The following is a 26,742-nucleotide window of genomic DNA, read 5'->3' as shown; positions in this document are numbered from 1 at the left end:
GAACAGTTCCTTCATGAAGGGAGGGAAGGGGTGGAAAGGGGAACAATGTCTCTGCAGGGAGTGGGAAGGCATGGGCCATGTGTAGCTGCCCAAGAGGGGTGAATCCCAAACAACTGCCCTTCCTGCCACCCCTCCTCCCTCTCCAGGTACAGCCCTCAACACAGGGGGCAGCACAAAGGGGGAGCATCTCCCCACCTCGATGCCTCTTTCCAGCCATTGCCCCTTCCCACTCAGGTGCAGCTGCTCCAGGGCTCCAGCCATGTCCTGCCCCATGCGAATAACAGGTGGGCTGGTTGAGGGATGGTGTTGGCTAAGAACGGTCCATCCATCCCTCCTCTCAGTGACACCCAGTGCAGAGAGAGGGCTTTCAGCCAAGAACTGCAAGGCACAGGAGTACAGGGCTGCTTCTTCCATGAATTCAGAACCAGTGCTGCAACAGGTTCCATCTGCCCCTCGACTGACACTCGAGCTGTACCTATGCATCTACAGGCAGCCCTCTTCCCCCAGAACAGCAGCCTCTTCCACTAACACACAGTGACTCCTTGGCTGTCCCCACCGGGTGACACCACACACACAATCCCCCCCTTGCTTCCCACCCTCCACTTCCCGACCCCGCACTGCGACCTGCGGACACGGTCCCATTTTCCCTGCTCGCTCCTCCCGCCTCACTCCACGCTCCTCCACCCCTGCTGTTGCTCCTGGCTTGCATGAGGGGCCCCAGCTCCTGCCACAGCCTGCATTCAGGGGTCACCCCACGGCCACTCTTTCCCTCTCCTGTGGGACACCACGGCTTCCCCTCTGTGGCCACGCTGCCCTGCAGCACCCGGGTCGTGGGACAGGACTGCCCAGGCCAGGGTGAAAGGATGTTTATAAACATGTGCCTCTGTCTCCCCCTCCACGGGCACTGCACCACATCGTGCTTCCTGCTGAGAGCCCCAGTCCGGATCCACTGGCAAGTCCACGTCTGAAAGGACAGAGCACCCTGGCGCCTCAAATCTTTGTCTCAGGGCTGTTCGGACTCAGGGCTGGAAAAGAGTCTCGAATCCTCGCCAGCTCCATGGCACAGAGGTGGCCAAAGACCCTGTTATACCACTCGGGAGACCGGCCCCTGGAGAAGGGAAGAGACAGGAAGGGGGGGTGAGTGGCCAGGAGAGACCGTGGCAATGTTATGGAGCAGCACATCCTGCTGAGGGTCCCTGAGCACCCCAGAGGGTCCCTGAGGTTACCTGAGGTCAGCCCTGCAGATGTGGGTCACCCGGGAGCGGCCCATGGCGCTGGGCTCGATGAGGTACTGGGACGTCAGCACGATGGCCTTGACACCTCCCTCCACTGGCACCTTGTCGTGCTCCACCGAGAGGGAGCTGAGCAGGCAGGCTCCCCGTGGCAGGTCCGTGCGCCAGCGCCTGCGACACAGCGGGAGTCACTGCATGCCCACCGTGGGATCAAACACTGGGGGACCCCACACAGGTCCCTGGAGGGGGAGATGGGGCTGAAGCAGAGGGAACGTGCCAAAATGAGCCCAAACCCCCCCTGGCCCTCACCGGAGCACCATGCAGTCCCTGCGCGGGTGTGGGGCCATGCTGTCCATCACGTAGTGGTACACCTCCATGTCCTTGTCCAGCGCCTCCACCACCCTGCTCTGCAGCAGGTCCTCGTCCCACAGGTGACGCTCCCGCAGCACCCGGTGCAGCACCGTGGCGGGAGGGGCCTCAACGTCCGTGGAGACCTTCCAGAGGCGCAGAGGGTGCCCGTCCCCAACCTGAGGGGATGAGGTGAGGGTCACACAGACTGTTCCACAGGACCCCCCTGAACAGCTTCGCTGATGGCTCCCACTACAACAGAGCAGCACAGTCCCATCTGCTGGCTAGGGAGGGATGGGGTGGGACCTGCTCCGGCTACTGGAGAGGTCACCCCATACAGATTACCCTGCATGTTCTCAAGCTCCTCCACACAGTGGCATTTACCTTTTTGCATGACAGCTCTGTGTTCAGGGGCCCTGGCGTGCTCAGCCACCCCTTGAATTTCTCTGATGACTCTTTGAGCAGGTTTTGGACACTCTGCTCGAAGTAGGAGTGTAAATCTTTGCTCTCTCCCTGGCACACCAAGTCAGTCAGGGGGTGGGGATAAGCATCTGCAGCCATATAGGAGCTGCTCAGCTGCAGCAAAATGTCATGGGATACCTGCAAGCCAAAAGTACACAGATGTTCAGTGAGGCAGAGAGATCCTGTGGGGACTTTGTGAGTGGTCCTGGACAAAGAACTGTAACTCATTCCTCAGGGAGTGGGGAGGATGGACATACAGCCTGCACCACCTCCTGCCTGGCAGCTGCTGTCCCACTGAGGGAAGGGTGCCCTCAGCCCACCCCAGGACTAGCACCTGCTGGCAAGGTCACACCTCCCACTGGGCTCGGACACCATTGCCACCCACCTGGAAGAGCTTCTTGCAGTCAGTGATCATGTGGGAAAGCCCCTGTGTCGCAGCCATGTTCTCATTGAGGTCCTTCTGATCCGGCTTCCCCATGGTGCCTCTTTTGTGCATGGCCCTGTGGGGGATCAGGTAGTGCTGGCACCAGTGGGCACCTCTAGACTCCCGTGGCTCTCATTTGTGTCACAAAGCAGAGCCAGCAGCCCCCCATTTCTCACCATTCCCTGTTGGTCCACTCCCACAGCAGGCAGGGAAGAAGCACTGGGGAGCTGGGGCTCAGCCAGCTCTTACCTGGGCGATGTGCTTTCCTTCTTGGACACGTTGAGGTGGAAGATGGAGGGCGCCAGGCACACAGCCAGGTTCCCAGCCGTCATCTGGTTCTCCTCAGCCGAGGCGATGTCGCTCAGGAAGTAGAGCAGGGTCTGCAGCACCTCTCGGTTCTCATCTGGCATGAGGATGATGGCAGCCTGCACCGCCTGCAGCCGCTGCTCCTTGGACACGACTGCGGGCACAGGGCAGCGTCAGCAGGGCGTCCCCACGGCCACCACCCACCCCCTTCACCCAAACAGAGGGACCCCTCCTCCCCGAGGACCCTGAGCTGCCCCAGCCCGGCCCTTACACTGGTAGATCTGCAGGAAGGTGTCGGTGAGCTTGCTGGTGAAGATGGGCTCGGGCAGGTCACGGAAGTATTGCTTCAGCAGGTCGGCCACGTCGTACGCTGACTGCCCCGAGTAGTTGACATTGTCCGGGCTGGTCTCGTTCATGTGCCGGAGCGCCTGGATCCGCGACTTCACCCCGGACTTGCGGAAAATGCCAACCTGCCGGGGCAGAGCAGGGGGTGAGCGGGCACCTGTGGGACAGGACACGACACTCCCTCCCCAGAGGGGACCATCAACCCAGGGGAAACACTCAGGGAGGGACGGCGAAGGGGATGCTGCTGGGTTCCCACAGACAATCCCACCCTCCCACTTCAGCACACAAGAGAGGCGAACAACAGGACCCCGAAAGCTTTTTTATTTCCCCCCAGATACCAGTGCTGCTGCACTCACCTGGTCCAGGCACTGGCTGCGTAAGTAGCGCATGGCCTGCTGGATGCTCTGGGGCAGGGGCTGCCCCGTCCGCTGCACGTTTACAATGGGGGGCACCCCAAAAACCGTCTTGTCCCTATAGTCAGGGACTTTACTCCGCTTCATGAACTTGGGGACAGTCCTGCAGAATGGGACAGACAGACATCAGTGCAATGATCGGTGCCCTCAGCACCCCCTCACAGAGAGAACAGGACCCTGGGAACACACACACACACACACACAAACACAGACACATTTCTGCAGTATTTGGAATACAAGCAAGACAGCTCCCCAGCAGGAATGGCAGCACCTTTCATTAAGCTAAAATATTTTGATACTTGGCTATGAAAAGAAACCACTGTCCCACTCTTTTATGTTGCTGCAGCACTTAAAATGCCCCATGAACACCTGCAGCCCCCACAGTGGCAAATGCCAGGAGCCCCCCTGGAAGCTAGGATGATGTCAGGAGCCTGGGGCTCAGCTCTGGCTCACACTTGCCAGAGCAGACTGCCCTTGGTTTAGCTTTTCGCCCTCCACACCCTGAAGCTGCCCCAGCTGGGGTCACAACACAAGCTGCAGCCTGTGGGCCCCATCCCGGTCCCCCTCGCCCCAGCTCACCACGTCCAGGCCTGCTTGTGGGGCACGGAGTACTTCTCCATGATGGCTGTGAGCCGGAGCAGGGAGCACTTCTGGAGCAGGTTGAGCTGGGCCGATGACTGGCGGTTGATCTCCAGCGAGGCCGAGTTCAGGCTGGGCCGGTGTGAGTTCTGGAAGCTGTGCCAGCGCAGCTTTCTGGGGACACACGGGACATTCCCAGCTAAGGAAACCCCTACTGTTCTCCACTCCCCATTAGTGCCACATCACCTTCCGGCACCAGCTGAACTGGGTGAGGAAAGCCACAGAACACAGCAACAGCCATAGTTCTCCTGGGGAAAGCTCTAGGGAATACTGGCACAGGGGAGGCACGTGCCCCCTGCGCTTACCGTTGTTATTACTTAGTAAAAAAATCTTTTAATCGCTGGTCTGTGTAGGCAGACAGGGCTGGCAGCGGGTGGCAGTGGTGTCCTGCGGCCACCAGAGCGCACCAGCGCCCCGCGCTGCGCTCCCCTGCCCGCACCGTGCGACTCCGGCAGAGCTGCCCTCCCTCCGCCCGCTTCTGCCAGCCCGGAAAGAGATCGTCCAGCTCCCCGAGAACGGGATCGGGAGCTGCTCCCCAGACCCATGGGCTGTGCACCCCTCCCTGCCGCAGCAGCCCCGTCCCTCGGAGTGTTCACGGCCAGGCTGGACGGGGCTTGGAGCAATATGGTCTAGTGGAAAGCGTCCCTGTCCATAGCAAGGGGAGGGGAACGAGATGATCTCTGTGGTGCCTTCCCACCCAAACCACCTCCGGATTCTGTGATACCTGCAGGGTCTTGTGAGTGATGCTCCCACCCCCGAATCCCTGCGCTCCCGCGTCTCGATCTCTTCAGCCTCGTTGAGGGAGTTCCCAGTGCTATCAAAGTCACTGGCAGAGGTGCCAACATCCGACATGGACCGCTCTTCGAAATGCAGGTTGGAGGGCTCCCCTCCCGAGTCCGACTCCTCCTCATCCTCCTCTTCCTCGGCCCCTCCCTCCCCATCCAGGCCAGGCGAGACGGCTTTACACCAGAGCTCCACCTTCTGCTGCAATCCCCACATGTGCTGCAGGATGTCGTCGAGGTTCTCGTAGGTGACCTCCCCGTCCTTGCAGAAATCCTCGCTGCTGCCGAACTCCGGCACGTTGTCGTAGACGCTGGCTCGGCTGCCCAGGGAGCTGCAGGAGCCCCGGCGCCGGCGGGCAAAGCCACTCGGCGAGGACGAGCCCTCCACGCTGCTGCTGCTGCCGCCCCCGCCCAGCCCCACGGCCGCGCCCCCCGCGCTCCAGTGGCTCAGGGAGCTGCCGGCCAGGGGACACAAGCTCTCGATGGAGAGGGATCTGGGGAAGGTGCCGGGCTTGTGGTCACAGGGGATGTAGACCAGGCAGTCGCCATGGCGAGCCCGGCGCTGGCACTCGGCAGCAGCCCAGGCGCTGCCGGCGGCGGTGGCTGTGTCGTAGTCCTCCAGGTAGACTCCACTGCGTTTGGGGTCAGAGCTCCCCTTGGTGCCCCCGGGGCCGAGCAGGCGGTTAGTCCTGTATGATACCGAGAAGAAGTGTTTTTTGCTGTGGAAAGAGGCAGGGATCTCTCTTTTACAGGAGTTGGTCCTGGTCGCTGCAAGCTCCCCATTACTCTTCAGAGAGCCCCATCCAGGTGGGAGAGTGGCGCTGCTGCGTGCAGCCGCCCTCCTGTCTGGGCTGGGTTTCTCCTTGTCCTTCCTCCGCAGGGACTCGATCCGCTTCAGGAAGCTGCGAGACCGTCGCTTCTTCAGCTTCTCCTTAGAGCCCTCTCCCTGGCCCGAGGGCTGCTCTGGCGCAGAACTTTCGCTCTGGCTGCAGCTGGAGGGGTTGGCAGTGGCACAGAGGGGGGACAGGGGCTCGGACGGCATGGCCACAGTGCCCAGTGTGCAGCCCATGCCACCCACGCTGCCCACACTGCCCGTGCTGTGCAGGGACGTGGCCTCGAGGTTGGTGCTGAGGTCCGTGAGGACGCTCTCGTGGCTGGACACCGGGCGCATGGTGCAGCTCAGGGCCTCCGAGCCCTGGGACAGGACATCGGCGGACCCCACCCGTGACCACCTTTTGCTGTGCCTCTGGAAGGCCCACCGGCTGCTGATGGCAAACTCTTCCTCCTCAGAATCTTCATTCTGTGAACCGTTGAGAACAGGGAATGATCAGTCTGTTGGAGCTGAGGAGGGTCAGCACATTCCCCCACCTCAGAGGGGCACAGCCACCAGTATGGCCCCAGGTGGGAAGGAGAGCAGCGTGTTCACCTCCTTAAACCAGCTCGGGACCCTTTGGCAGTGGAAGCCTCCAGGAGCTGCTCTGTGCCCAGGGCAATCCCAGAGCTCACCAGGACACTACCCCACCATGGAGCACATGATCCCCTACACCCCTCAGCCCCTCACCTGCCTCAAGCATCCAGGACTTACCTGTTTACGCTGAAAGTGAACATCCAGCTTCATGGAGGCACAAGTGTTCAGGGTCATCAGCCTCCTGCAAGAAACAGAGTGGCTTTACCCTGGTCCCAGCCCCTGTCTCAGCCCTGCTGTGGTCACAGGGATGGCTTTGGCTTCTTTTGATTTTCCTGCCCTAGAGCCTTGGCTGTGCCTGTCACCTGTCACCCACTGCTGTGGCTCCACGATAGAGGGACACCTGACTTACAGGGAACAACACCAGCAGATGGTAGCCCAATCTAGGCCATGCCCATGCTAGCTGCTGGGGCCACCGGTTCTGCAAGTGAGCATGAGTGGTCTGCTCCAGGCTACTAAAGCAAAATCACCTCAGAAGCTCCTATGGCCCAAACAGGGAATGATTAAAGGACCTGAAATCTCAGAGAGGGAGGGACAGACAGAGACTTCCCTCACCTCCTTCCTTACTGAACCCAGGACACCTAGCACAACCGCCTCTCTGCTGGGAAACAAATAGGAAACAGATCCTCTTCCTACCACTTCTCTGTTCTGGGTGGGAGGGACAGTGTGGAGCCAGCACAGGGACATGGGCAGGATGACGTGTCCCGAGAGCCAAGGCAGGGCTGAGTCACCCACAGCACCAAGTGACACATGGCCCATCAAGACTGACCATCCGGTCAGTGCCCTGCCAGCCCTGGCTTGCTCTGCCTGAGTCCCCCACACACTGCTCCCTGCACACCACTCCTGCACAGCTCCCAAACCTGCAGCTGCAGCAGTGCCATGCCCAGATGGAAATGTGCAGCCAGGCTGCATTGCCTGGTACTGCGACGAGCAGCATCACATGGAGCATAAAAACATGCTCTTTCCCTGGAACCAACCAATGCCAGCAATGTTTCCTGATCTGAACAACTGAGTTCTCACTGCAGAGAGAGTGACTGTGCTGGAGCAGGCTCTGAGCCCAGCCAATACACCCTGCTAAGCCCACCACCCCATCAGGCATGCCCCTAAACCCACCACCCCATCAGCCTGGGCCGCTGCCCTTGTCTGTGGCACATCTCCATGCTGATTCCATGTGCAGGGGGGGCAAGGGACCATTACCTGCACAGGGATTTGAGGGAATCCTGGTCCAGGAAGCTGTGGTCCTTCTTCACAGCACTGATGTCAAGAGGGAATGATGACTCTGGGGAGGGAAGTGACATCAGTGGCAGATCCCAAGCCAGCTGCTCCATCAGGGACAAAGGGCAGCAGTGGGCATGGGAAGAGGAGAAACCCAAGTGGCTGGAGATGACCTGGAGGTGGTACATGCCCAGGGTCTCTGGGCATGGCTCTTCCCAGCTACATTAGGTGAGGGTCTTAAGGTGTCCAAGGGCCTCCATTCAGTTCTCTGCTCATCCCTGTACAGAGACAGCTCTGCTGGGATTCTGCATGTGGGACCTGGACCTTCAGCCACAAGGGTCTCAATCCAACTTCTCATGAAGCTAAGGACTGTGATCACCACAGGAAGGGAAACAGAGGGAAGCACTTGGAGGATGTGGGAAGTTCTGTGGACAGAGGCTGGAGAAGGGGTGGTTCATTCACAGACTGCAGCACCAGCACTGCTCCTCGCTGCCCAGCTGTGAGCACTGTCTGGGGCCAGCACCTGGGGCTGGGTGTCCCAGCAGGAACCTGACCTGTCCTTGCACGTGGGGCCTGCCCCCCAAAATAGGCACTGGCAGCAAACAGGCTGCTCATAAAGCCATCACCGGGGAGCTGGTGCTGCGGGGGAAGTTCCCGAATGGCCCAACAATGGCCATGGCTGCGGCCGCCGGACCCCGCTTCCCGCTATTGTCCAGCCCGACGGGGCCGGCTGCAGCCGCCGCTCCTCGCCCCAGCCAGGACCAGGATCCCACCACGGCTCCAAAATAAACACAGCTGAGCCTGAGGCAAGAGCCACCACCACCACAGCCACCCCGCCACCGCCCTGAGCGCCTGGCACAGGAGCTGGGAGTAGGAATGCCAGGGGAGGCACATGGTCTGCTCCAGGAAGGGCTCAGGAAGGACAGGCTGGAGCAGGGAAGGGGTTGTGGGAATGGGGAGGGAGAACATGCTCGCTCTCCACGTTACCTACACTGGCTATCCCTATGCTTCTACCCACAGCAAACACTCCCTGAACCACTTCAGAGCTGATGGCTCTCCAAAGCCTGGCTGCCCTTCGCCAAAGCAGCTGCCCCAGGATTCCTCAGAGCCCTGCCTGAAGGGGAAAAGTTCAGGAATGCAGGGAAGTTAACTGGGTGGTTCTCCAGGCCATGGCCAAGGGCTCAAAGTGTAACAAACAATCATATAATCAGTGAACAATGCCCTCTGTTCCCACCTCTCCTTCAGCCCCCCTTGGAATCTGGAGGAGACACAGGCTCTAAGCAGGTGCAGAGCAGGGTCAGTGGCAGGAGGCAGCTCTCACCTTCGTACAGCTGGGCATACTGGGGGAATCCCGCTGCCCGGAGCCAGTCACACGCTTTCTTGGCTTCAATTTCTGTAAGAAAGCAAAGAACCAGCCTGAGTGTTGGAACCCTGAAGCCCGGGATGTTTGAACTTTCTGTGCTTTCTGACACTAACCCCCAAAAGAACACTGCTTTTGACTTGAGGCCTTGGAGAAGGCTTTCAAATTTGAGTAATAAAGTTAGAACCACTGGTATATAGTTAAAATAAAAGTGTGCAATTTCACATGATAAGAAGTTTTGAATTTAGGGTTTTAGAACATAGTAATAGGTATGGGATAAAATGGACATTCTTAAGCGTTGTCTCTTTCTTCCTTCTTGTTCTTTCTTCTTCATGATTTCAGGTTGTAGTTTTTGGTTGGATAAAAAGATCCTGCAGTGCGGATCACAACTGTTCAGTTATTAGGTCAAAAAGCCTTGTAACTAACTAAATTCAGCTCCATTTTCTTGCTTTTGGCTTGATAACTTAAAGTACTAAAAAACTCTCTGTACTTTAAGATTTAATAAACAACCAAGTCCGAACAAAAAATCAGTCTCCCGAGCATTCAATCCTAACTCTGAGTAACAAAACAAAGCAAACCACTATCACCTGAGCATCCTGCCAGCAGCAGCAACACCCTGAGAATGCAGCCCACTCCCCCAGAGCCTTGACACCAAGCCCACATTCCACATGCAGAGAGCAGAGGAGATGCATGGCTGCAGAGTCAGCAGCAGCAGGGTCCTGGGCACACACAACTCAGCTCAGCCAGTACCAGGCAAAGAGCAGGAGGTGACTGATGCCACCTGAATGACAGAGCCACAAGATGCAGTTTTAACCTTCTGAAGAAACATTTTGTTTCTGAACCCACCAAACCAAACACAGTTCTTGGCCAGGCAGGAGAGGAAGATCTTTCTTTGTAATCCTCAGTTCAGAGCTCCTCAAAGCTCTCAGTGCTGATCACTTCTCCAAACATCCCCGAGCAAAAGCTGCCAAAGGAGCCCTTCTTCCCCACCTCCTTCCCAGCACCCAGCTCTCCCCATGTCTTCTTTCAAGCTGGTGTCCATCCCAGTGGGCACCAAATCCCTGGTGGGGTTCTTCACCCCTCGCCCAGCTGGTTCCCACCCCTCACACAGGGATCAGCCATCTCCCAGAAGAGCCCATTCAGCAGCCAGCAGTATTTCCTGGGAAATTCCTCCAGTTTAGAGAACTTGAGGGAAAACAGTCCAGAGCTCCCTCAGCCACAGTAAGTCATTGCCAAGTGTCAGCACCCATCAGCCCGATGACATTTCTGCTGCTGAGGGTGACAACATTTGACCTCAAGGGTAGAAAATACCTTGGCAGCCTCAGGGTCTGGTCTGTCCCTCCTGGAGGCACCACCCAGCACAGAGTGGGCTGAGGCCAGACCCACCCAGGACTGGAATACCCTGATTCCATCCCCATCCACCCACTGCCTCAGCCCAGAGCTCTGGCTACAGCTTGCATTCCCAATTCCAAACTTACAGCAGCAAAAAAAAAAAAAAAAAAAAAAAAAAAATTCCAAATAAGCAGCTCAGTTCAGGACAGGACCAAGCCAAAACCCCGGACCCAAATACTTGGCAAGTTTTGGGAAGAAGTTTTGGAATGAGCATCTGGATGTGGGTCCAAACCGCACAGCTGTCATTAACCATGCCATGAGTCCTGCCAAAACCCAGGGCTGACCCCTCCTACCCCCAACAGGGCTCAGACCCAGCAATCCCAATGGACAACTCAGCCCCAGGTCAGCTGGTTCATGTGGAGCACCAAATCCCTCCCAAAGAACCCAAAACCCCATGGGGAGGGCACCCCGTGGCTGCATCTGTCCAGCAGGAGGGCACCAAGCCTGGTGGTCCCTGGGAATGCTCTTTGGCCATGCCAGCTCTGGAAGCGGATCCCTCCCACACCCCAGGAGCGGGCAGGACCCAGGGACAGGCATTTCCCACAGCCCCTGCCAATGGCCCTGCCAGTTCCCACCCCTGCCCCACTCTGCTGCCTCTTTGCTCCCAATGGAAGTTCCATGGGGCTAATCCCAGCCAACGACTGCAGCTCCGTGCGCCCCCAGCCACGAGCAAAACCACCGGCCTCCCACCTGTGCCATGGATCCTGCCCCAGGGATGGGTCTGGCAGAGGGCAGCAGGAGCAGGGCCGTGGCTGAGCTTACCCCTGCCCGCAGCAGGGCTCAGCTGGTACCACAGCATGGCCGGGCACGGACTGGGGCCACGCTGGAGCCTGGTGACACCCAGCCTGACCACGGCCACCCCAGCGGGCCAGGAGCAGCCAGAGCCCAGGGCTGCAGCAGGATGCTCTGTGCAGGACTGGGCTCAGCCACCCATCACCGTGGTGGAAATGCCGAGTCAGAGCACGACATTTCCTTCCCTCCACCGCCTCCCCCACGCACGGGCTGGCAGGGGGCCAGGGCCCCGAATCTCCACCTTCCACCTCTCCTCTCCTCTCTGGGAGCCAGGTCCCAGGCTCTGCCTGCTGTGGCAAGTCCTGCATCACCCCAGAGCCCCTCAAACAGGGAGAAGCTCCCTGGAGCAGGGGGGACTTTGACCAGCCCACGTTGAGCCCTCCTCATGTAGAAATGCTGTCACAGAACAGGTTTCCAAGTGTCCTGTCCCAGAGGGAGCCAGCAGCCAGCCTCCTCCTCTTCCCGCCCTTCCCATGGACGTGCTTTCCCAGGGAAGTGCAGGAAAGGCCGGGCAGGCAAACACTCCTGCATGGGGCACAGCCGGACGCTGGGCACAGGGTCACCCATTCCAGCCGTGTTCCCAGCCCTCCCTGTCACCTCTCAGGAGCCTCACTGTTGGACAGGGTTATGGGACCTGAGCCCAGCACACATCCCTGGCTGCAGCCTCCACTGGGAATCCAGCCAGAGCCCAGGGATTGCTGCCTGGAGACCCTCCACTCAGCTCAGCCTGAGCCCTAGGCAGCAGCAATAGACATCCCAGCATCTCCAGATGCCAGGATTCTCTGATGTCTAATGTAGGCTCATCAAACACTACATCCACCCTCAGCGGGGCACAAAGAGAGTCTCCTTGCCTCCACTGGTCAGAAAACAGTTTCCAGAAGTTTGAGATCTGCAATTTAAATGGTGCAGAAATCCCTGCATGGCAGGAGGAGCAGGCAGAGGACACCAGCAGAGTCTGTGCATCCCTGGGAAACAAGGGGATAAACCCCACCAGCTTCCAGACTGCAGGCAGAGAAGGGAGACCATCACCCCCACTATGTTTCGTGCTCCAGAGGAAGCTCTCCATGGGAGATGAGCCCTCAGGAAATGCCTGGAGAACCCCACGGGGGAAACCAGCACCAACATCTTCAGTGGAAAAAGCTCCCAATGGTGCACAATCCTCTGAGCCAGCAGAGAATCCTCCCCCAGCAAAGCCTCTGCCCTTGTCCAACAGCTGCCGAGGCTGGATGGTGTTTCCCAAGGAAAAGGCATCCACAGCAGCTCTCCCATTCCCTGCACCCAGCATGGGGTAGAGATGTAACCCAAGTGTCACAATGGTCCATCAGAAACCCCCAGGCTGGTCCTCGGCAGCCAGGGAACCCTGATCCCCCAAAACCCCCAGGAAGGGGTGGAAATAAAAAACGAAGGAAGAGAAGAGGCTCCCATTGTTTCAGAAGAAAAGGATGAAAGCCAACATTGAAGTGGGAAAAAAAAGGACAAAATTCCCCTTCTTGCAGTCCCTGCACTGTCGCATTTCCCTGGGGCAACCCACTGGTGGCTCCAGCAAGAACGGCTCCTAGCTGTGGGGCTTCTGGAGCTTGATGTCTCTCTCTCTCAAGTGCTTTTGGTGCTCCATCCAGCCCACTCTTGCCTGGAACAGGCATGGACAGGGAAAAGCCCAGGACATTCCATAAAAGTTCTAAAAGGAGCAACTTCGAACACTGGAGGCCAGCAGAATTACAGGCAGGAAAGCCACTTCCCAGAACCCCAGCTCTGCACTTTCACTTTAACAATCAAACCGAACAAGAAGTCCCAGGTCAGGCTCTCAAGCTTCCCACAGCAAGATTCCAAATCCCCATAAAACGTTCCACACAGCCAATTAGTGTGTGAGGAGAAAACCCCACCACAAAATCGCTCACATGTTACCTCATGGAAAGCTGGAAGCAGCTGCCTGGCACTGCGGGGGAAGCTTCAACCCCAGCACCAAGGGGAGAAAATTGCTCTTTTTTCTTCCTTTTTGGTGTGATTTCTTTCCACCCTGCCTGAAAGTAAAACTGCCTGCAATAGGGACTTTCCTTCCCCGCTATAAGCAGAAATTTCTTGCCTGTTTTTTACAGGAATGACAGAAAATCCCAACATCTCTCCTGAACCAAGGGCTGTGCCTTCACTGAGAACATGAGGAACTGAAGCAGGTGTCCCATGGGAAAGGTGTATCCTACTCACACCAAAGCTACCGTGGCAGAGGGACTGACTCTGCCTGGAGAAATCAGAGCTGCCTTCCTGACCAGGGCATCACTCCCACAGCAGCCAAGGGCCAATCCCAGACCCTCCCAGTGGGCTCTGGAAGAAGCCCCCACGGTGCCTTCTCAGCACTGGGCACAGCTGGGACTCACTGCCCACCCAGCTGGGCTCTTGGGGCAGGAGGCACACAGAGATCCACACAACCACAGGCATCTGCCAGCCACAGGCACCTCCTGCTTCCAGCTCCCAGCCCCACTCAGCAAAGCGCAGAGATTTTGGAGCTGCCACCACAGACATGGATAGGGCACATGGACAGGAATGAGAAATGCTCTTGGATTTTCTCCCAGACACGGCGCGTTTCCATAATTAACCTTCACACAGTAAATAGGTCTCATAAGCTTGGGGAACTGCTCCTTGCTATGACACCAACCAGGAATTGCTCAAATGCCTCCTTCACCTCCAGCCCTGAAATGTCTGCTCCAAGGGCATCGCTCCCTGGGGATGGCACCTGGCAAGGGAGATGGCAGCAAAGCCCTCTGCCACCCCGATCCTGCCCCAGACAGCTGCTGGGAGCATGAACATGAGGGACATCCAAGGGTAAAAATGATCCTAGAGGTTGCACAGGAATTGCTGGATGGTGTCTGTGAGCACCAGCAGGTACAACCCAGACAGGAACCCATCTGGCCACCACAGGGCAAGGAGACTGTAGCTGTTGAGTGTCTGGATCAGATCTGGATCTAATCCATGCAGGCTGGGCACAGGGACCCCCCAGAGCACTCCCCACCTCATCCCTCGGCCGGGCTCCAGCACTGTGTGTGACCACCCTTATCAGCTGAATGCAATAGCTCTGATTTCCTCCCCTCAAAGGAGCCCAGCAGCAGCCTCAGGTCTGGTTCATTGTGTTCTAAAAGCTCCACCAGCCCTTTGCATCTGCACTGTGCAGAGCTTTGTGCTGCACAAGGCAGGAATGTGGCCACCAGGAATCCGAGGGGATGCTGCAGCACCTGTCCACCCAAAAGCAGCTCCTGCCCTCACAGACTGGCACCTGGGAGAGGACCTGCGCCCAACCTGCACAGAGAACATCTCTGCTTCCATAAACATCACTCAGAACAACCCAAATTCAGCAGCACTGGCTGCAAATCATTAATAAAGATGAGAAGGAAGCACTGCAGCAGACACATTAGCCACAAAAAAATGATGCATACAATCATGGAATCATGGAATGGTTTAAAATGGGAAAGCTGTTTCAGATCATCAAGTCCACCACTGCCAAGGCCAGCACTAACCCAAATCCCTTCTTCACACCAAAACATCTTCACAGACCCTACAAGGCAGGGTTGAACTGGGGACAGCCACACTCAGGGGCATGGGATACACCAGGAGGGAAGGACAGGAGGGCTCTGGGACATGCCCAGACGGACACTGGCAGCAGGACACAGTGGGGTGGCAGAGACAAGTCAGTGTCCCCTGACACTGCTGTGATGGCTACGGGAGTGTCCTACAGCATATTACAGATTCCTGTTCCCCCAGGCAGCTCCTCAGAGTCTTGTAGCCCCTTTGGCCTACAGGACACCTCCTCCCAGCAGCTCCAGAGCACTCAGGAGCAGGAGCTCTGCGGCAGCTCGGGGGTTACACATCCCACTGCTTGAGCTGCAGCTGCACAGCAGATGTCTGGGGGGAACAAGGGATGGAAAAAGAGGAACAGAAACAAAGGGCCAGGAAGGTGAGGACCCTGATCCGTCCTTGCTTTCCCCACCTGCATTTTTGCAGCTGTTCTGACCCCAGAGGAACAACAGAGAGGCCGGGACCATCCCACTGTGTCGGGAGCACAGAGCAGCAGCCCCCCATGTTGGAGGGGAAACCCAGCACGGAGGGAACCTGGGGTTCCACCTCTGAAAAGGCAATGGCAAAGCAAATTCAGAGCAGAGAGTCTCTGGCTCCAGCCCACCCTGTGCACCACCCCTAGAAGGTCTATCAGTGACAGCACAGCCACCAGCCACCTCTGTTGGATCTAGCCTTGGGGTGAAGTTTCATCCTTCTCTTTGGTGTTTGCTGAAGTCAGAAAGAAAAATCCAGAAGAGAATTCCAAAATAGTTTGGGTTGGAAGGGACCTCAGAGATCATCTCATTCTGGCCCTCTGCCACAGGCAGGGATAACTTCTACTACCCAACTTGCTCCAACCTTGTCCAACTTTGAGGCATGAGGCATCCACAAGGAGCAAGATGAAAACAGATACTCAGATGCTGAAGAAAATTAATCTATCTTGCCCATCCTGTAAGTCCACCCTTCCTAAAGCTGCAGGGTTTTCCTGTTGACCATCCCATGGATCTCACACGCACTTTGTTTGGACAAGTGAACGCTGTCTCTCTGAGGGCAGCCAGCAGTGCCAGAGCTCCAGCAGCATCCATCACCTACCACAGGTACCAGCCAGGCTGCACCTCCCAGTGAGGTGCCATCACATCTCATGTTTCTTTACATGGACAACAGTCAAGTTTTCACCACCTGGAAGAGCGTTAAACCCATCATGGATTGAGGTCAACAACCGGAGTACTGCACGAGACCCAACACCAGCCACCATCAAAGGCCACGGAAGGCCAAGTCAAAGGAAAACAACCACCAGTTCTGCTAAAAAAAAAACAAAACCAGCAGCAGTTCTGGCTCTGCAGGGAGCTCCAATCACCCACCGGAGCATTTGCATCTCCCGTGGATATGACCTGCTGCAGCTGCCCTCCTTCTTCCCACACTGAGGAACGACCCCCAGCTCCTACTGCTAAACCCAGGCACTAAAGAACAGCTATTTCCTTAATACACGAGAGAATTCCCTCCTACTTTTATGCATTTATTTAGCATAAACACATGTGTTACCAGAGGAACCCATGGAGCAGAATTCCCTTGTGGTCCCACTGCAGCTTTTTCCATGTTGTACAGAATCACAAACCCACACTGTTCCTGGCTGAAGAATGCTCAAGCTCCAGCAGCATTGGTGGGAGCCCTACACGCCCCCCAGGGACAGGGAGCCCAGACCACAGCTGTCACACCCAGCAGTGGCCACTGCCACAGCCCTGGCATGGGCACAAGCTCTCACAGGAAGGAACTGGCACTGAATTTCCAGCAGAGGCATGAATAGTTACTTTAGGGCTCTCTTCTTCCCTTCTTAAAAGGCTGCAATACAAAAATAACCCCAAATCAAGTATTTCCCAGCTCTGCACAAGATCCTGCCTCCTTCCCCACCAGACCCAGCTTTGGTTTATTGACCGGTCCCTGCTTCCCAGGGGAAGTTCAGGGGCCTGCCTGTGCTCCTTGCTAAACTCCTGAAATTCCAGCCCACCTCAGAAAGATCAGCACAGTTCAGGAGTTTAACCCCAAGGATGTGCAGCCGAGCACAAGGCCCCCCTCAGCCCGTGGGGGTGCAGGCTCAGAACCCCTGTCCGTGCAGGGACCCCTCCAGGCACAGCCACACATGGAGGCATAACCCAAACTCCGAGTTTCAAATTGCAGCTGAGGGACGTTTCTCACGGGGACACAGGTCTGTGTGCTCAGGGGAAGGACTGTCACCAGTTCACAGGTGTCCCCTGTCAGGACCCCTTTCTGCTGCACCCCACACCCACCGGCAGTGCTTTGGCATCGCTCACCACAGCTCCAGCTCAACCCCACAGCTCCAAACCCAGCTCTTTTCTCACTCCTCCTCTCCTCCTTCCAAAAACTGCTTTTAAATCAGTGAACTGGTGTCAGCAGGTGATGCCACATTCCAGAGCACGGCTGGCACCAACACCATGGCACCCCTGGCCATGCCTGGCAGGGCTGGGGGGTCGAGATCACACAAAAAAGATTTTGGCTCAGGCTCAGGAAACAATCGGGAGATCAGGAGGAGCTGGCACGCGGCGCTCCCACCGGCTCGGCTGGCTCTGGCAGAAATAAACCCAAATATTGCCAGGGCTGCAGGTCTCTTCTGCCTGCTGCACCTTCAGTGGGGAGCAGAGCGGGGAAGAAAAATCCCCGGCGGTGTGACCGTGTGACTGAGGCAGCCCGTGCTGTGTCACTGCCATCGCTCCCCTGTCTCCCATCCCTGCCACGCTCAGCCGCATCCCGCTGCCAGCGCCGTGCTCCAGCCGGGCACACCCGCTCCGGGCACACGCTCCCGCAGAGCACTTCATGGAAAGGTGAAGGATATTCTGGTTCTCGAGAAAAGATTAAAAAAAAAAAAAAAAAAAGCCAACAACACAAGCGACACCTCTGAACCCTGCCCTCGCCCCGCTGTGTAAAAGCCGGAGCAAACCGCCCTGCTGCACAGGAAACGCTGCTTCCAAGAAATCTCTAACAAGAAAAAAGGTCATTTTACACCCTTTCCCACCTCCCCCGAGAGCGTTTGCTGGCTGGAGCCTCCCAATCCAAACACGGAGCTGGGACACGAGCAGACTCACCGTGGCAGGAGCTGTTAATCCCGGCTTTGTTCATTGGAACCCGTGGATTAAATGCCGAAAAAAATACCACCATGACCCGCAGCCTCCTTCACGCCCTCCTCGGCCACCCAGCACTGTCCACGGGCGACAAGAGACCTTCCCACAGGCAGTCCATGGCAGAGCTGCAGTTTTCCCCGCAGGGCTGTGCCGAGCCGAGCCGAGCCGAGCCGAGCCGAGCCGAGCCGAGCCGAGCCGAGCCGAGCCGACGTGTCCCCGGCAAACAGGACATCCCGGCTGAGCGGGGGTGGGAGCGGCGGGGAGGGCTCCATCCGGCCCCGCTCCCAGCCCCTGTCCTGCCCAGCACGGCACCCCGGGGCCGCCGTCTGAGCCGCAGTTTTCCATTCCAACCCGAGAAATGGAGAGCAAAGCATCCCGCCAGGGCGGCATCGTGCCGGCTCCAAGGGTCGGTGGGGTCTGACACTATCCGGCAGTACACCGGGACCGAGGAGAGGGATGGGCACCCCAAAACCCCCTCATCATCAGGCATCAACTACTCAAACCTCAAAGCTGAGGCTCCTCTCAGCCGGCTGTTGCAAAACTGCAGGAGCTGCCAGCAGGTTCTGTGTGCAAGGGATGGGAAAACTGACAGCCGAGGCTGGGCTGTCATAAATTTCCCAATCCCTCAAGATACCAAAGAGGACTAAAAGCTCAAAAAGATGGTTCAGGAACAAGAACAACAGTGCCTGCAATCTGAGATATCCAGACTAAATAACCCAATTCCCTACAGATTTCTAGTTTGTGCTGAGCCCAGTGTGCTCCACCTGCCCTGGGAGTGCTTCTTCCCCAGGCAGCAGGAGTCAGCTCACCTCTCAGCCCAAAGCACAGGGGTCAGCATGGTCCAAGCAAGGAGCTATGGCTGACACAGGATTAGTCTCCACAATGAAAACCACATTCCCCTGGGAAGTGCTTGCACTTCCCATATTGGTGTTTTGGCACAAATCATTGCTAGAATGAGCTGTGAGATCCCTGCAGCTGAGCATCACCTCACCTCACCTCACCTCACCTCACTTCCGATTCCAGGTTAGAAACACCATAGTCTCTCATCCCTATCCAGTGATATGGCATTAGAAAACATCTCATCCTCAACTCACACCTGACAGGTCAGAACTTGCAGACCCAGCCCCAGGGACCCAGGGGGACCCCAGCCCATCACACCTTGCTGTCCTGACAGGCTGTGACAAGGATGGAAGCTCAGGTAACAGGCCCAATATCATCCCAAAAACATGGGGGGCAGTGAAACCTGCAGACAGAGGTGGAAACACAGCCGGGACATCAGGTTTAGGGAGGCCACTGAATAAAACAGGAGCACATGGTCTATCTCCTCCTTTGTTCCCTTTTCTCCCAAATGGAAGGAGATGTTGTTGGGGCTGGAGTTGAAACTCAAGGCTTCCTGTTCTTTATGGAGCTATCAGGAGATGCCAGGACAGCAGGAAAATGGCATTTTGAAGAAGTCTTAAAAGATGTCACAGTTTTCCAAAGAGACGAAGGAACATTTAAAAAAAATACAGTAGTCTCCTAGCCAGGAATGTGGGGAATGTCAGGGAATATTATAAAACAGGATGCAAAAGCTGGCCTCAAGCAGTATTAGAGACTCTTGCTCTGGTCTGACAGTCAAGATGCTGAATCCCAGTGGAAGATCAATCATGGGAATAGCAGAGTCAGCTTACATGGTCCATCCATCTGCCTCCCACCGGAGAATCCAGCATAGCCAGGTCTGCCTCTGCCCCTCTCCACAGCTAAGCCCCCCCTGTACTCAGGCACAGACCAAAGCGGGGCCCTTTATGTAAAAAACAGCATTTCTGAGGAGCCAAGGCAAGCAAAGCCTTGCAGGACACAGAGAAGAGCCATGGATCAGGAAGGATCCAAGGATGGACAAACAGATCTGGGCTGCTCCGTGGCTAAAAGACAGTCCTAAATCCAAGACCCTTGCTGTAAGCCAGGTGGAACACTTCCTAGAGATGGTTCAAACAACTCTTTTTCAGTTTGGTTAATTAACCAAGCACTTCTCAGCCTTCTGGGGGATTTACAGGCACAGGAGCTCACACCCCTGGCACAGCTATTCCAGCTCATGGGAAGTTATGACGCTGAACACACCGGAGCCAGAGCGGTGGCTGCTGACAGCAGGGTCAGGAGCAGAGGAACAGCTCCCGGGGTCAGGCCAAGGAGAAGCCCAGGGGTCAGCAGGCAGCAGGAAGCCCCAATTCCACACATCAACTACTTGCAGGAGGAAGCAGAGGCCAGTTCCTGGCAGAGCAGCACCTTTGGCAGGAATGGGCATGTTTGTTCCAGCTTCCATTCCATGTGGAAGCCCCTCTGTAAGGAAAAGATTTGTCACAGCAAGACCTGCTTGGGGTTTTCTCGTCTGGGCCCAGCCGCACAAGAGTGTCACTGGCGCTCACAGCTGGACGTGGTGGGGATGGGGCTTATGCGTGACAGATCCCCTCCTGATGGTGGGCTGATGCCAGGGCTGGCAAAGGCTTCAGCCTGTGTTCAGAGCTTCCCAGGGGTGATACTAAGAATACTTTGCCCTCAAGACAGTCATTCTGGAATAACCACTGCGATCACACAGGGAGGAACCTCCCCAGCCAAACCTCCACCACAGCAGCTGTGCTCATCGAGGAAGCCATCCCCAGCACTGAGGGCTGTGCCCTTCAGAGCACTCTAAAATTCTCATCTTTCCCCAGGCAAACGTTCCTTTCCAGTCCCAGCAGTGTGTAGCAGTTGCCCCACTGGTGCTTCTGAGGAAGCCTTTACCTCAGCAAAGCTCTCCCCCAGTGCTGCTGGCTGATGTGTTTGTGGTCAATCAATCAGCTCACACCCTTCTAGAAGTTTCTCCATCTAATTTTATGACTAATTTTTGACTCACATGTGATTTTTCAGAAGGGATCCAAAGCCCCAGCACACTTCAGCAACCTCAACATCTTTGGGGACGAGCGGCACCTGCCCCCAGCCCCATCCAAAACAGCTCATGCCTTGATTTGCCCAAAACCCCCAGTCCCAGTGCCTAGACCCGTGGCTGCTCACCCAACACAGCCTAACTGAGCCACAGCCGTGCACACACAGCCAGCCACGCTCCACTGCCCTGCCTGGCACGTGACAGGTGACACTGACCCGTGACCACCACACACAAGGACTCGCTGCTCTTCCCGCTGGCTGCTCACTGAGTGTTTCACTCCCACCTGCCCACAGGGCTGTGGAGTGTGACAAGGTCCCTGCAGGCTGAGAGGGGCTGCAGGAGCTGATCTTTGCTCTCCTCAGTCTCCAGAGCATTCCCAGAGGGAGAGGTGGGATATGGCATCTCCTTCCCCTTCCACTGCAAAGCACCCCTGTGCCCCCATGCCCACCCAGGACTTCAGCAGAGCTGGAGAGGAGCTGAAGGGGAGCAGTGCTGGAAAAACACCGACAAAGCCAGCGGTGCATCACTCCGTGCCACGATGGGCTGAGGAGCCTGGCCAAGAAACACAAATTCTCAATAATCCACGGAAGCCAGTCTTACACAACACCCTCTGTGCTGCCAGGAGCCTTTCACGGCTCAGTCCCTGCTCAAGGAGCAGCATGAACCACCTGAGAGCAGGTAAATCCCAGGTGAAGCAGCTGGGCAGGTGACTGGCTCTACCAGCACTGCCAGAGAACAGCCCAAGAACAGCCAAGATCTCTGTGGGTGCTGGCAGTAAGGAGAGACTGGGATCCCCAAGGATTTGAGCTCCATCCCGAGCACTGCACACTCAGGGGGGGATGTGGCCCTGCCAGACAGATGTTCTTAACTCATAAAGCTTCCTTCTGTCCCCAGAGACCACTGATAAAATATCAGTGAACCTTATCAAACAGCAATCATTGAGACTCCTGACCTTGCTATCTCTGCCTTCTCCAACCACTGTGACCAAAGAAACAGACACAAGACTCAGGTTCCTTCCCCAGGACCTTGCCTGGGGGACCGCAGCCCAACCCTCAAAGCAAAACTGACACCCAAAGCAGCGAGGGAGCATGGGCTGAGGTGGGGGCAGCCAAAGCACAGCAAAGTGAGTTTGCTTTGCTGAGAAGGGCAGGAAGGAAAAGCGTCAAACCACAAGCTCAGCCAAGGGTCCGCCACTGCTTCCTGCCACGGTTCTGCAGAGAACTTCATTAATGAGCCAACAGCTGCAGCTCCCCTGCCTGTAACAGCGTTCACAGAAACAAAAAATTAATTAAAAAACAATCGCTGCTGCTCAAGCAGGTGGGAAGGCCGTGGAGAGCAGGAGAAAGAGGCACCCTGACAGCTTGTCTGCAGCACGGCAGCCGTGCCCGAGCTGCAGGGACAGCGTGATCCCCGGCACGGCTTCCTCAGCCGGAGGAAGAGATTTCGGCACACCCAGCTCCTCTCAAAGCAGGCTCTGCCGGTGGGGAAGGACGATCCACCCAAAACTCACCAGGTCCCAGCCTGCTCCTGCTGCAGCTCCCAGGACGCTGGAGCTCCCCAGAGCTGGCTGGAGCCGCAGCTGCCGGACACTCACCCAAGGTCAGGCTGGCAGCGGCCACGTGCCCCGGGGAACACAAGGCACGAAACCACAGCTCACCAACAAACTCTGAATGTTAGCACTTCTTCAGTCCCACATCCCACACCACCACAGGGATCACAGAATATCGAATCTTGGAACTACAGGACGGTTTAGGTTGGAAGGGACCTTTCAGCTCATCCAGTTTCACCCGCTGCCATGGACAGGAACACTTTCCACCAGACCAGATTATTCCAAATCTCACCCAACCTGGCCTTGAACACTTCCAGGGATGGGGCAGCCACAGCTTCTCTGGGCAACCTGTGCCGTGACCTCACCACCCTTATAGGAAAAAATGCTCAATTTCTTCCCAGTGCCTCACCAGCACCTGAGGGTCACTTCTCTTTGCATTTAAACACTAAAAAAAAAAAACAAAAAAAAACCCCAAAAATTAAATTTAAAATGCGTGCTGCTTCTTTTGTGCTGGAAACTGTCCTCACCACACCAACCTCATTTCATTTACCCCTTCTTACCCGCTTCCTGCCATGCAGACACCATCCATCAGAGGCTACCTCTGTGCCTGGCTCAGCACACAAGGAGCCCAGTTTGCAGGTGATGTTTGCAGCCAACCGAGCCAGCACCCTGCCAGCTCGTTGCCTTTAACCTGAGGCAGCCCCAGGGAGCCCCCCAGGTTTCAGAGGCTACTAAGAGATCACCAGTGCTCCCAGTGCAGCCATTCCATGGCTGGGACCACCACTCCTCCAGCTGCCAGAGCGCAGCGACACCCCAGCGTTGCTGGGGCCAGGAGCCAAGGCAAAACAATGGGAACCATTTACAGGGCAGGAAGCTGCATCTGCTGGATGAAACGCTATCTTCAAACAAGACGTGTTTGGATAACTCCAGTTTCATAACTCGCCTCTTCCGATGTTAGGAAATCACGGTAATAAAAAGAAAACAAAATGGGGGAGAAGAGATTTGGCACGGGGAACATCAGGGAGCAGCTTGAGCCCTCATGCTGCCTGGGGGAGCCCAGCCTGTGCCATCGGGGTCTGGCTGCAGCCCCTGCCCCAGGATCAAGGTCTGATCAAATATCCTTGGGGAAAGAGTTAAATCTGCACTACCGACCCCAGGGACACAATGAATGCTGATGATCTGGTGCATTTGACCAGAAATTGAAAATTTGACTTTTCAATGGCAATCAAAGCCATCCTAGGGGGAGGAAAGACATCCACACCAAGCACAGGATACGGGGTTCAGCAGCTCTTATCTCCATCACCTTAAAGATAACAGAAGGGATGGCCTGAAAGCACCCTCAACACCCCATGGATGCCAGTTCAGCATCACCACAGCACTGCCAGGGCACACATGGGACCCCGCAGGACCCCACTCCTTGACCTGCTGTGACAGCCAGTGCCTCCCGCAGCTGCCACCTCCACAATTCGGGACAAGGAGCCAAAAGCTGAGGTCACCCAGCTTAGCCATGGACCCTCCCCAGCACCCACCTCCTCTCCCCACCCTCCCCAGGCCAAATATAAACTTGCTTACAGGAAATGCCTTAAAGAAAAGGCACCTCCCTGCGTCCCGAAGAATGCCCAGAAAATAAACTGTCTCTGGACATGAAGGAAATGGCTTTTTTTAAAAAAAAATCACATTGCAAAGCAGCTTTAACCCCTTCAGTCCCTGCTGCAAGTGCAGTGCCTGTGTGCCTCAGGGAATCTCAAGGTGTCTGGACTCTAGACTGGTGATGTGAGAGGAGTCTCTTGCCAGAGGCAATCTGTGGCATTGCCAGATCCTGAAAAAAAATCCCACAAAATCCAGAAGCCAAACATCAACTTTCTGTCTGGCAGGGAAAGCACGGGGAAAGGAAAGCATGGGACCCTGGAAAGGGGCTCACAGCTGGGGACCCACTCTTGATTTCACAAAAGCACTGGCTTCAATCCCAGAGCCATTGGGCAGAACTTGCACAGCTGTTGGCATTGCTGGAGGTCCTGCATTGCAGCCGGGGGGGCAGGGGGCTGCACTTGTGCTCCCCTCCACATCCAGACCCTTTCTCCAAGGGCCCTGAGTGGTGTGTGTCAATCTCCCCCCGCTCCATGGGTTCCTCATGGGGTGTGCTGGGATCTCTGGCAGATGGAAATGTGGCTCCTGAGCTTCCTTGGAGGGCAGGGATGGGGTACCCTGATGATGCAGCCCCCCCCCAGCCCTGTGCCAGCCCAGCACCACAGCTGCTCCAGCCCAGCAGGGACACACGTGGAGGCTTAGGAGGCACAAATGCTGCCTTCACACCAATGTCCTGACACAAGGCACAAGAAAGCAAAAAGAGAAGAAATACAGGAAATCCAGGACGTGGAGAAGCAGCTGCTTCAAACAGTCAGTCAAGGACACAGCAAAGCCAACAGCCCCGTGTGGAGAGGAGAGAGCTCACTCTCCCCGAGCCTTCTACCACGGGACAGCACAATAAATAAAACAATAAATAAGCTCAGTGCCAGGATCTGGCAGTGTTCCCATGCACTCACAGGTCACAGCCACAGAGAGGGTGATTCCATTGTCACTGTACAGCAGAGAACACCAAAGCAGGAGCAAGGCCAAGGGAACAGCCAAAGCACTCCCAGTGTCACCAGCCCCCCAACACCCCCCCGGACGCCCCCTTAATAACCAGGCACTGGGGGCTTTCGGCCTCAGAGCACTACATGGTTTGATCCAATTCAGCTGCTGCTGCAGAACGCCTCCAGTGCTTGCTGTGGTTTGGAATTTCTCGGCACAGCAGCGGTGCTGGAAGAGCTGTGTGGAGGTGTGAGGCCAGCCGTGGGAAAGGGAAGCATGGGGTCAGCTGCCACTTGGCTGGGAAGCAAATGTCTGTCCAGAGCAGCAGCCAGGGCTCAGGGTTCAGCAGGAGATTGCCTGCCTGGAGAAGGGAGGCAATTTCTGCCTCGTCCCTTATTTTGCACTTTGTGTATGTCTGGGGGAGAACCACTGTTTCCTACATCCTTGCTGCTCCCAAGAAAGCAGCACCACAGCTCCCAGGACTTCATACCAGGAGAAATCACATAGCCACAGTCCACGTGTGGCCCCCAGTGTGTCTGTGTCCAGGAAGCTCATGCCAGTGGCTCTCACCGTGCAACAGTCATCCTGGGATTTACTCAGGAAGGTGTCCAGAGGCCATGGGGCAACCCTCTGCCTGGAAAAACAGAGCTGGAACACCAGTCCCAGCTGCCCAGACAGCCTTCTCTTGCCCAATGACACTGATGAAATGAGGTCAAGTGCACTCTGCGTCACCACTGTGGGCACCATCCTGCAGCCTCGTGACACCTCTGCCTGCCCCAGCCCAGGTTCAGTTCCAGTTTCGGCAGGAGCAGCAGAGGGAGCAGCCAGCCAACCCTCTCAAACCCCACATGCAGAGCAAGCCACCACATGCAGCCTCAGAACCACCCTGCCCCCAGCCTGCCCCACTGCCCCAGCCTTCAGCACTGGCAGCAAAGCCTCATCCTCTTCACTCCTTTTCCTTTTTTCTTCCTTTCCCCTTTAAATGCCGGCTTCCTGGTCTTCTCCACCTGTACCTGCAGGTACAGGAAATCCCACAGCTTACCCAGACTGGGGCCCACAGGATCCCTTGGTTTCAGCACCAGGATGCCCTGGGAGAAGCCACCAGCTCCTGCTCTCACTTAAGCAACGGGACCCAGCCTTGGCTGCAGCACCCATGGAAATTCAGACGTTCACCCCAGGACCACGCCAGGTATCCCGGGAGTTATCCTGCCCACCCCAGAAGCCTTTTCTCCCCAGCAGACCCCCAGGCTTTGGCACTGCAGCCCTGCTGAGGTTCCACGTGCCTCCAGAGCAACGGGATAAGAACTGGCTGAGCCCCAGGCGAGGTCCCCATAGCTGCTGAAGCTGTTCCCAGCACCGGCCGTTAACGTTTGCTCTGCCTTGACTGGCACGGGGTGACAAGTGCCCTGTGGTGATAAGGGCTCAGCAAACAGCCGGGCCACCGCCCACGTGGCACGGGGACCAGTCAATGATTAACCCAGCAGCTGCAGGGGACAGCACCAGGTTGGGGACACGGCCAGCCATGGGTGTCGCAGCACCCGGAGGCAGAAGACGCGTGGGGACCCGCTAGGAGCCACATCCCATGGGATTAGGGTCACACCTGCATCACTGGGCAGAGGGTGATGAGTATGGAATAGGGCAGAGTGAGCATGGAATAGGCCAGCACAGCTCCGCACTGACAACGATCCTTATGCAGAACACGAAGGTAACACACCCAATGAATCAGAAAGCAAACAGATAACAAAAACCCAAAAACCTTCTGGCACCAGGAAAGTGTTCTCTTACTGGAAATGTAGGGACAGACCCTGTCTCTTTAAATCCCCACGCCCAGCCCCAAAGCCTGGAAAGGTTCACATGTTCCCGAGGTGCCT

General features: G+C 56.6%; 1 protein-coding gene across 1 annotated transcript; it reads right to left on the bottom strand.

The window, feature by feature from the left end:
- Nucleotides 1–700: 700 nt before the first annotated feature.
- On the bottom strand, nucleotides 701–25,943 carry STARD8 (StAR related lipid transfer domain containing 8). Its single transcript, XM_062502641.1, has 14 exons — nucleotides 25,914–25,943; nucleotides 8,953–9,024; nucleotides 7,614–7,695; nucleotides 6,537–6,600; nucleotides 4,894–6,251; nucleotides 4,110–4,283; nucleotides 3,474–3,633; nucleotides 3,044–3,242; nucleotides 2,716–2,926; nucleotides 2,428–2,542; nucleotides 1,965–2,180; nucleotides 1,542–1,759; nucleotides 1,227–1,403; nucleotides 701–1,108 (listed from the first exon to the last, which is right to left on the bottom strand). The coding sequence occupies exons 4-14, from the start codon at nucleotides 6,591–6,593 to the stop codon at nucleotides 991–993; spliced, it is 3,003 nt and encodes a 1,000-aa protein (XP_062358625.1). The 5' UTR covers nucleotides 6,594–6,600; nucleotides 7,614–7,695; nucleotides 8,953–9,024; nucleotides 25,914–25,943; the 3' UTR covers nucleotides 701–990.
- Nucleotides 25,944–26,742: the final 799 nt, after the last annotated feature.

This window comes from Cinclus cinclus, chromosome 15 (assembly GCF_963662255.1).
Source record: "Cinclus cinclus chromosome 15, bCinCin1.1, whole genome shotgun sequence".
Taxonomy (NCBI): Eukaryota; Metazoa; Chordata; class Aves; order Passeriformes; family Cinclidae; genus Cinclus; species Cinclus cinclus.
The sequence above is the reverse complement of the archived record's forward strand: the minus strand, read 5'-3'. Positions and strand labels throughout refer to the sequence as shown.

Coding starts and splice junctions, on each gene's coding strand:
- STARD8 (XM_062502641.1), bottom strand. CDS start 6,593: ATGACCCTGAACACTTGTGCCTCCATGAAGCTGGATGTTCACTTTCAG. Junction 6,252..6,536: donor TTCACTTTCAGCGTAAACAG/GTAAGTCCTGGA, acceptor AACGGTTCACAG/AATGAAGATTCTGAGGAGGA. Junction 3,634..4,109: donor CACAAGCAGGCCTGGACGTG/GTGAGCTGGGGC, acceptor CCCATTCTGCAG/GACTGTCCCCAAGTTCATGA.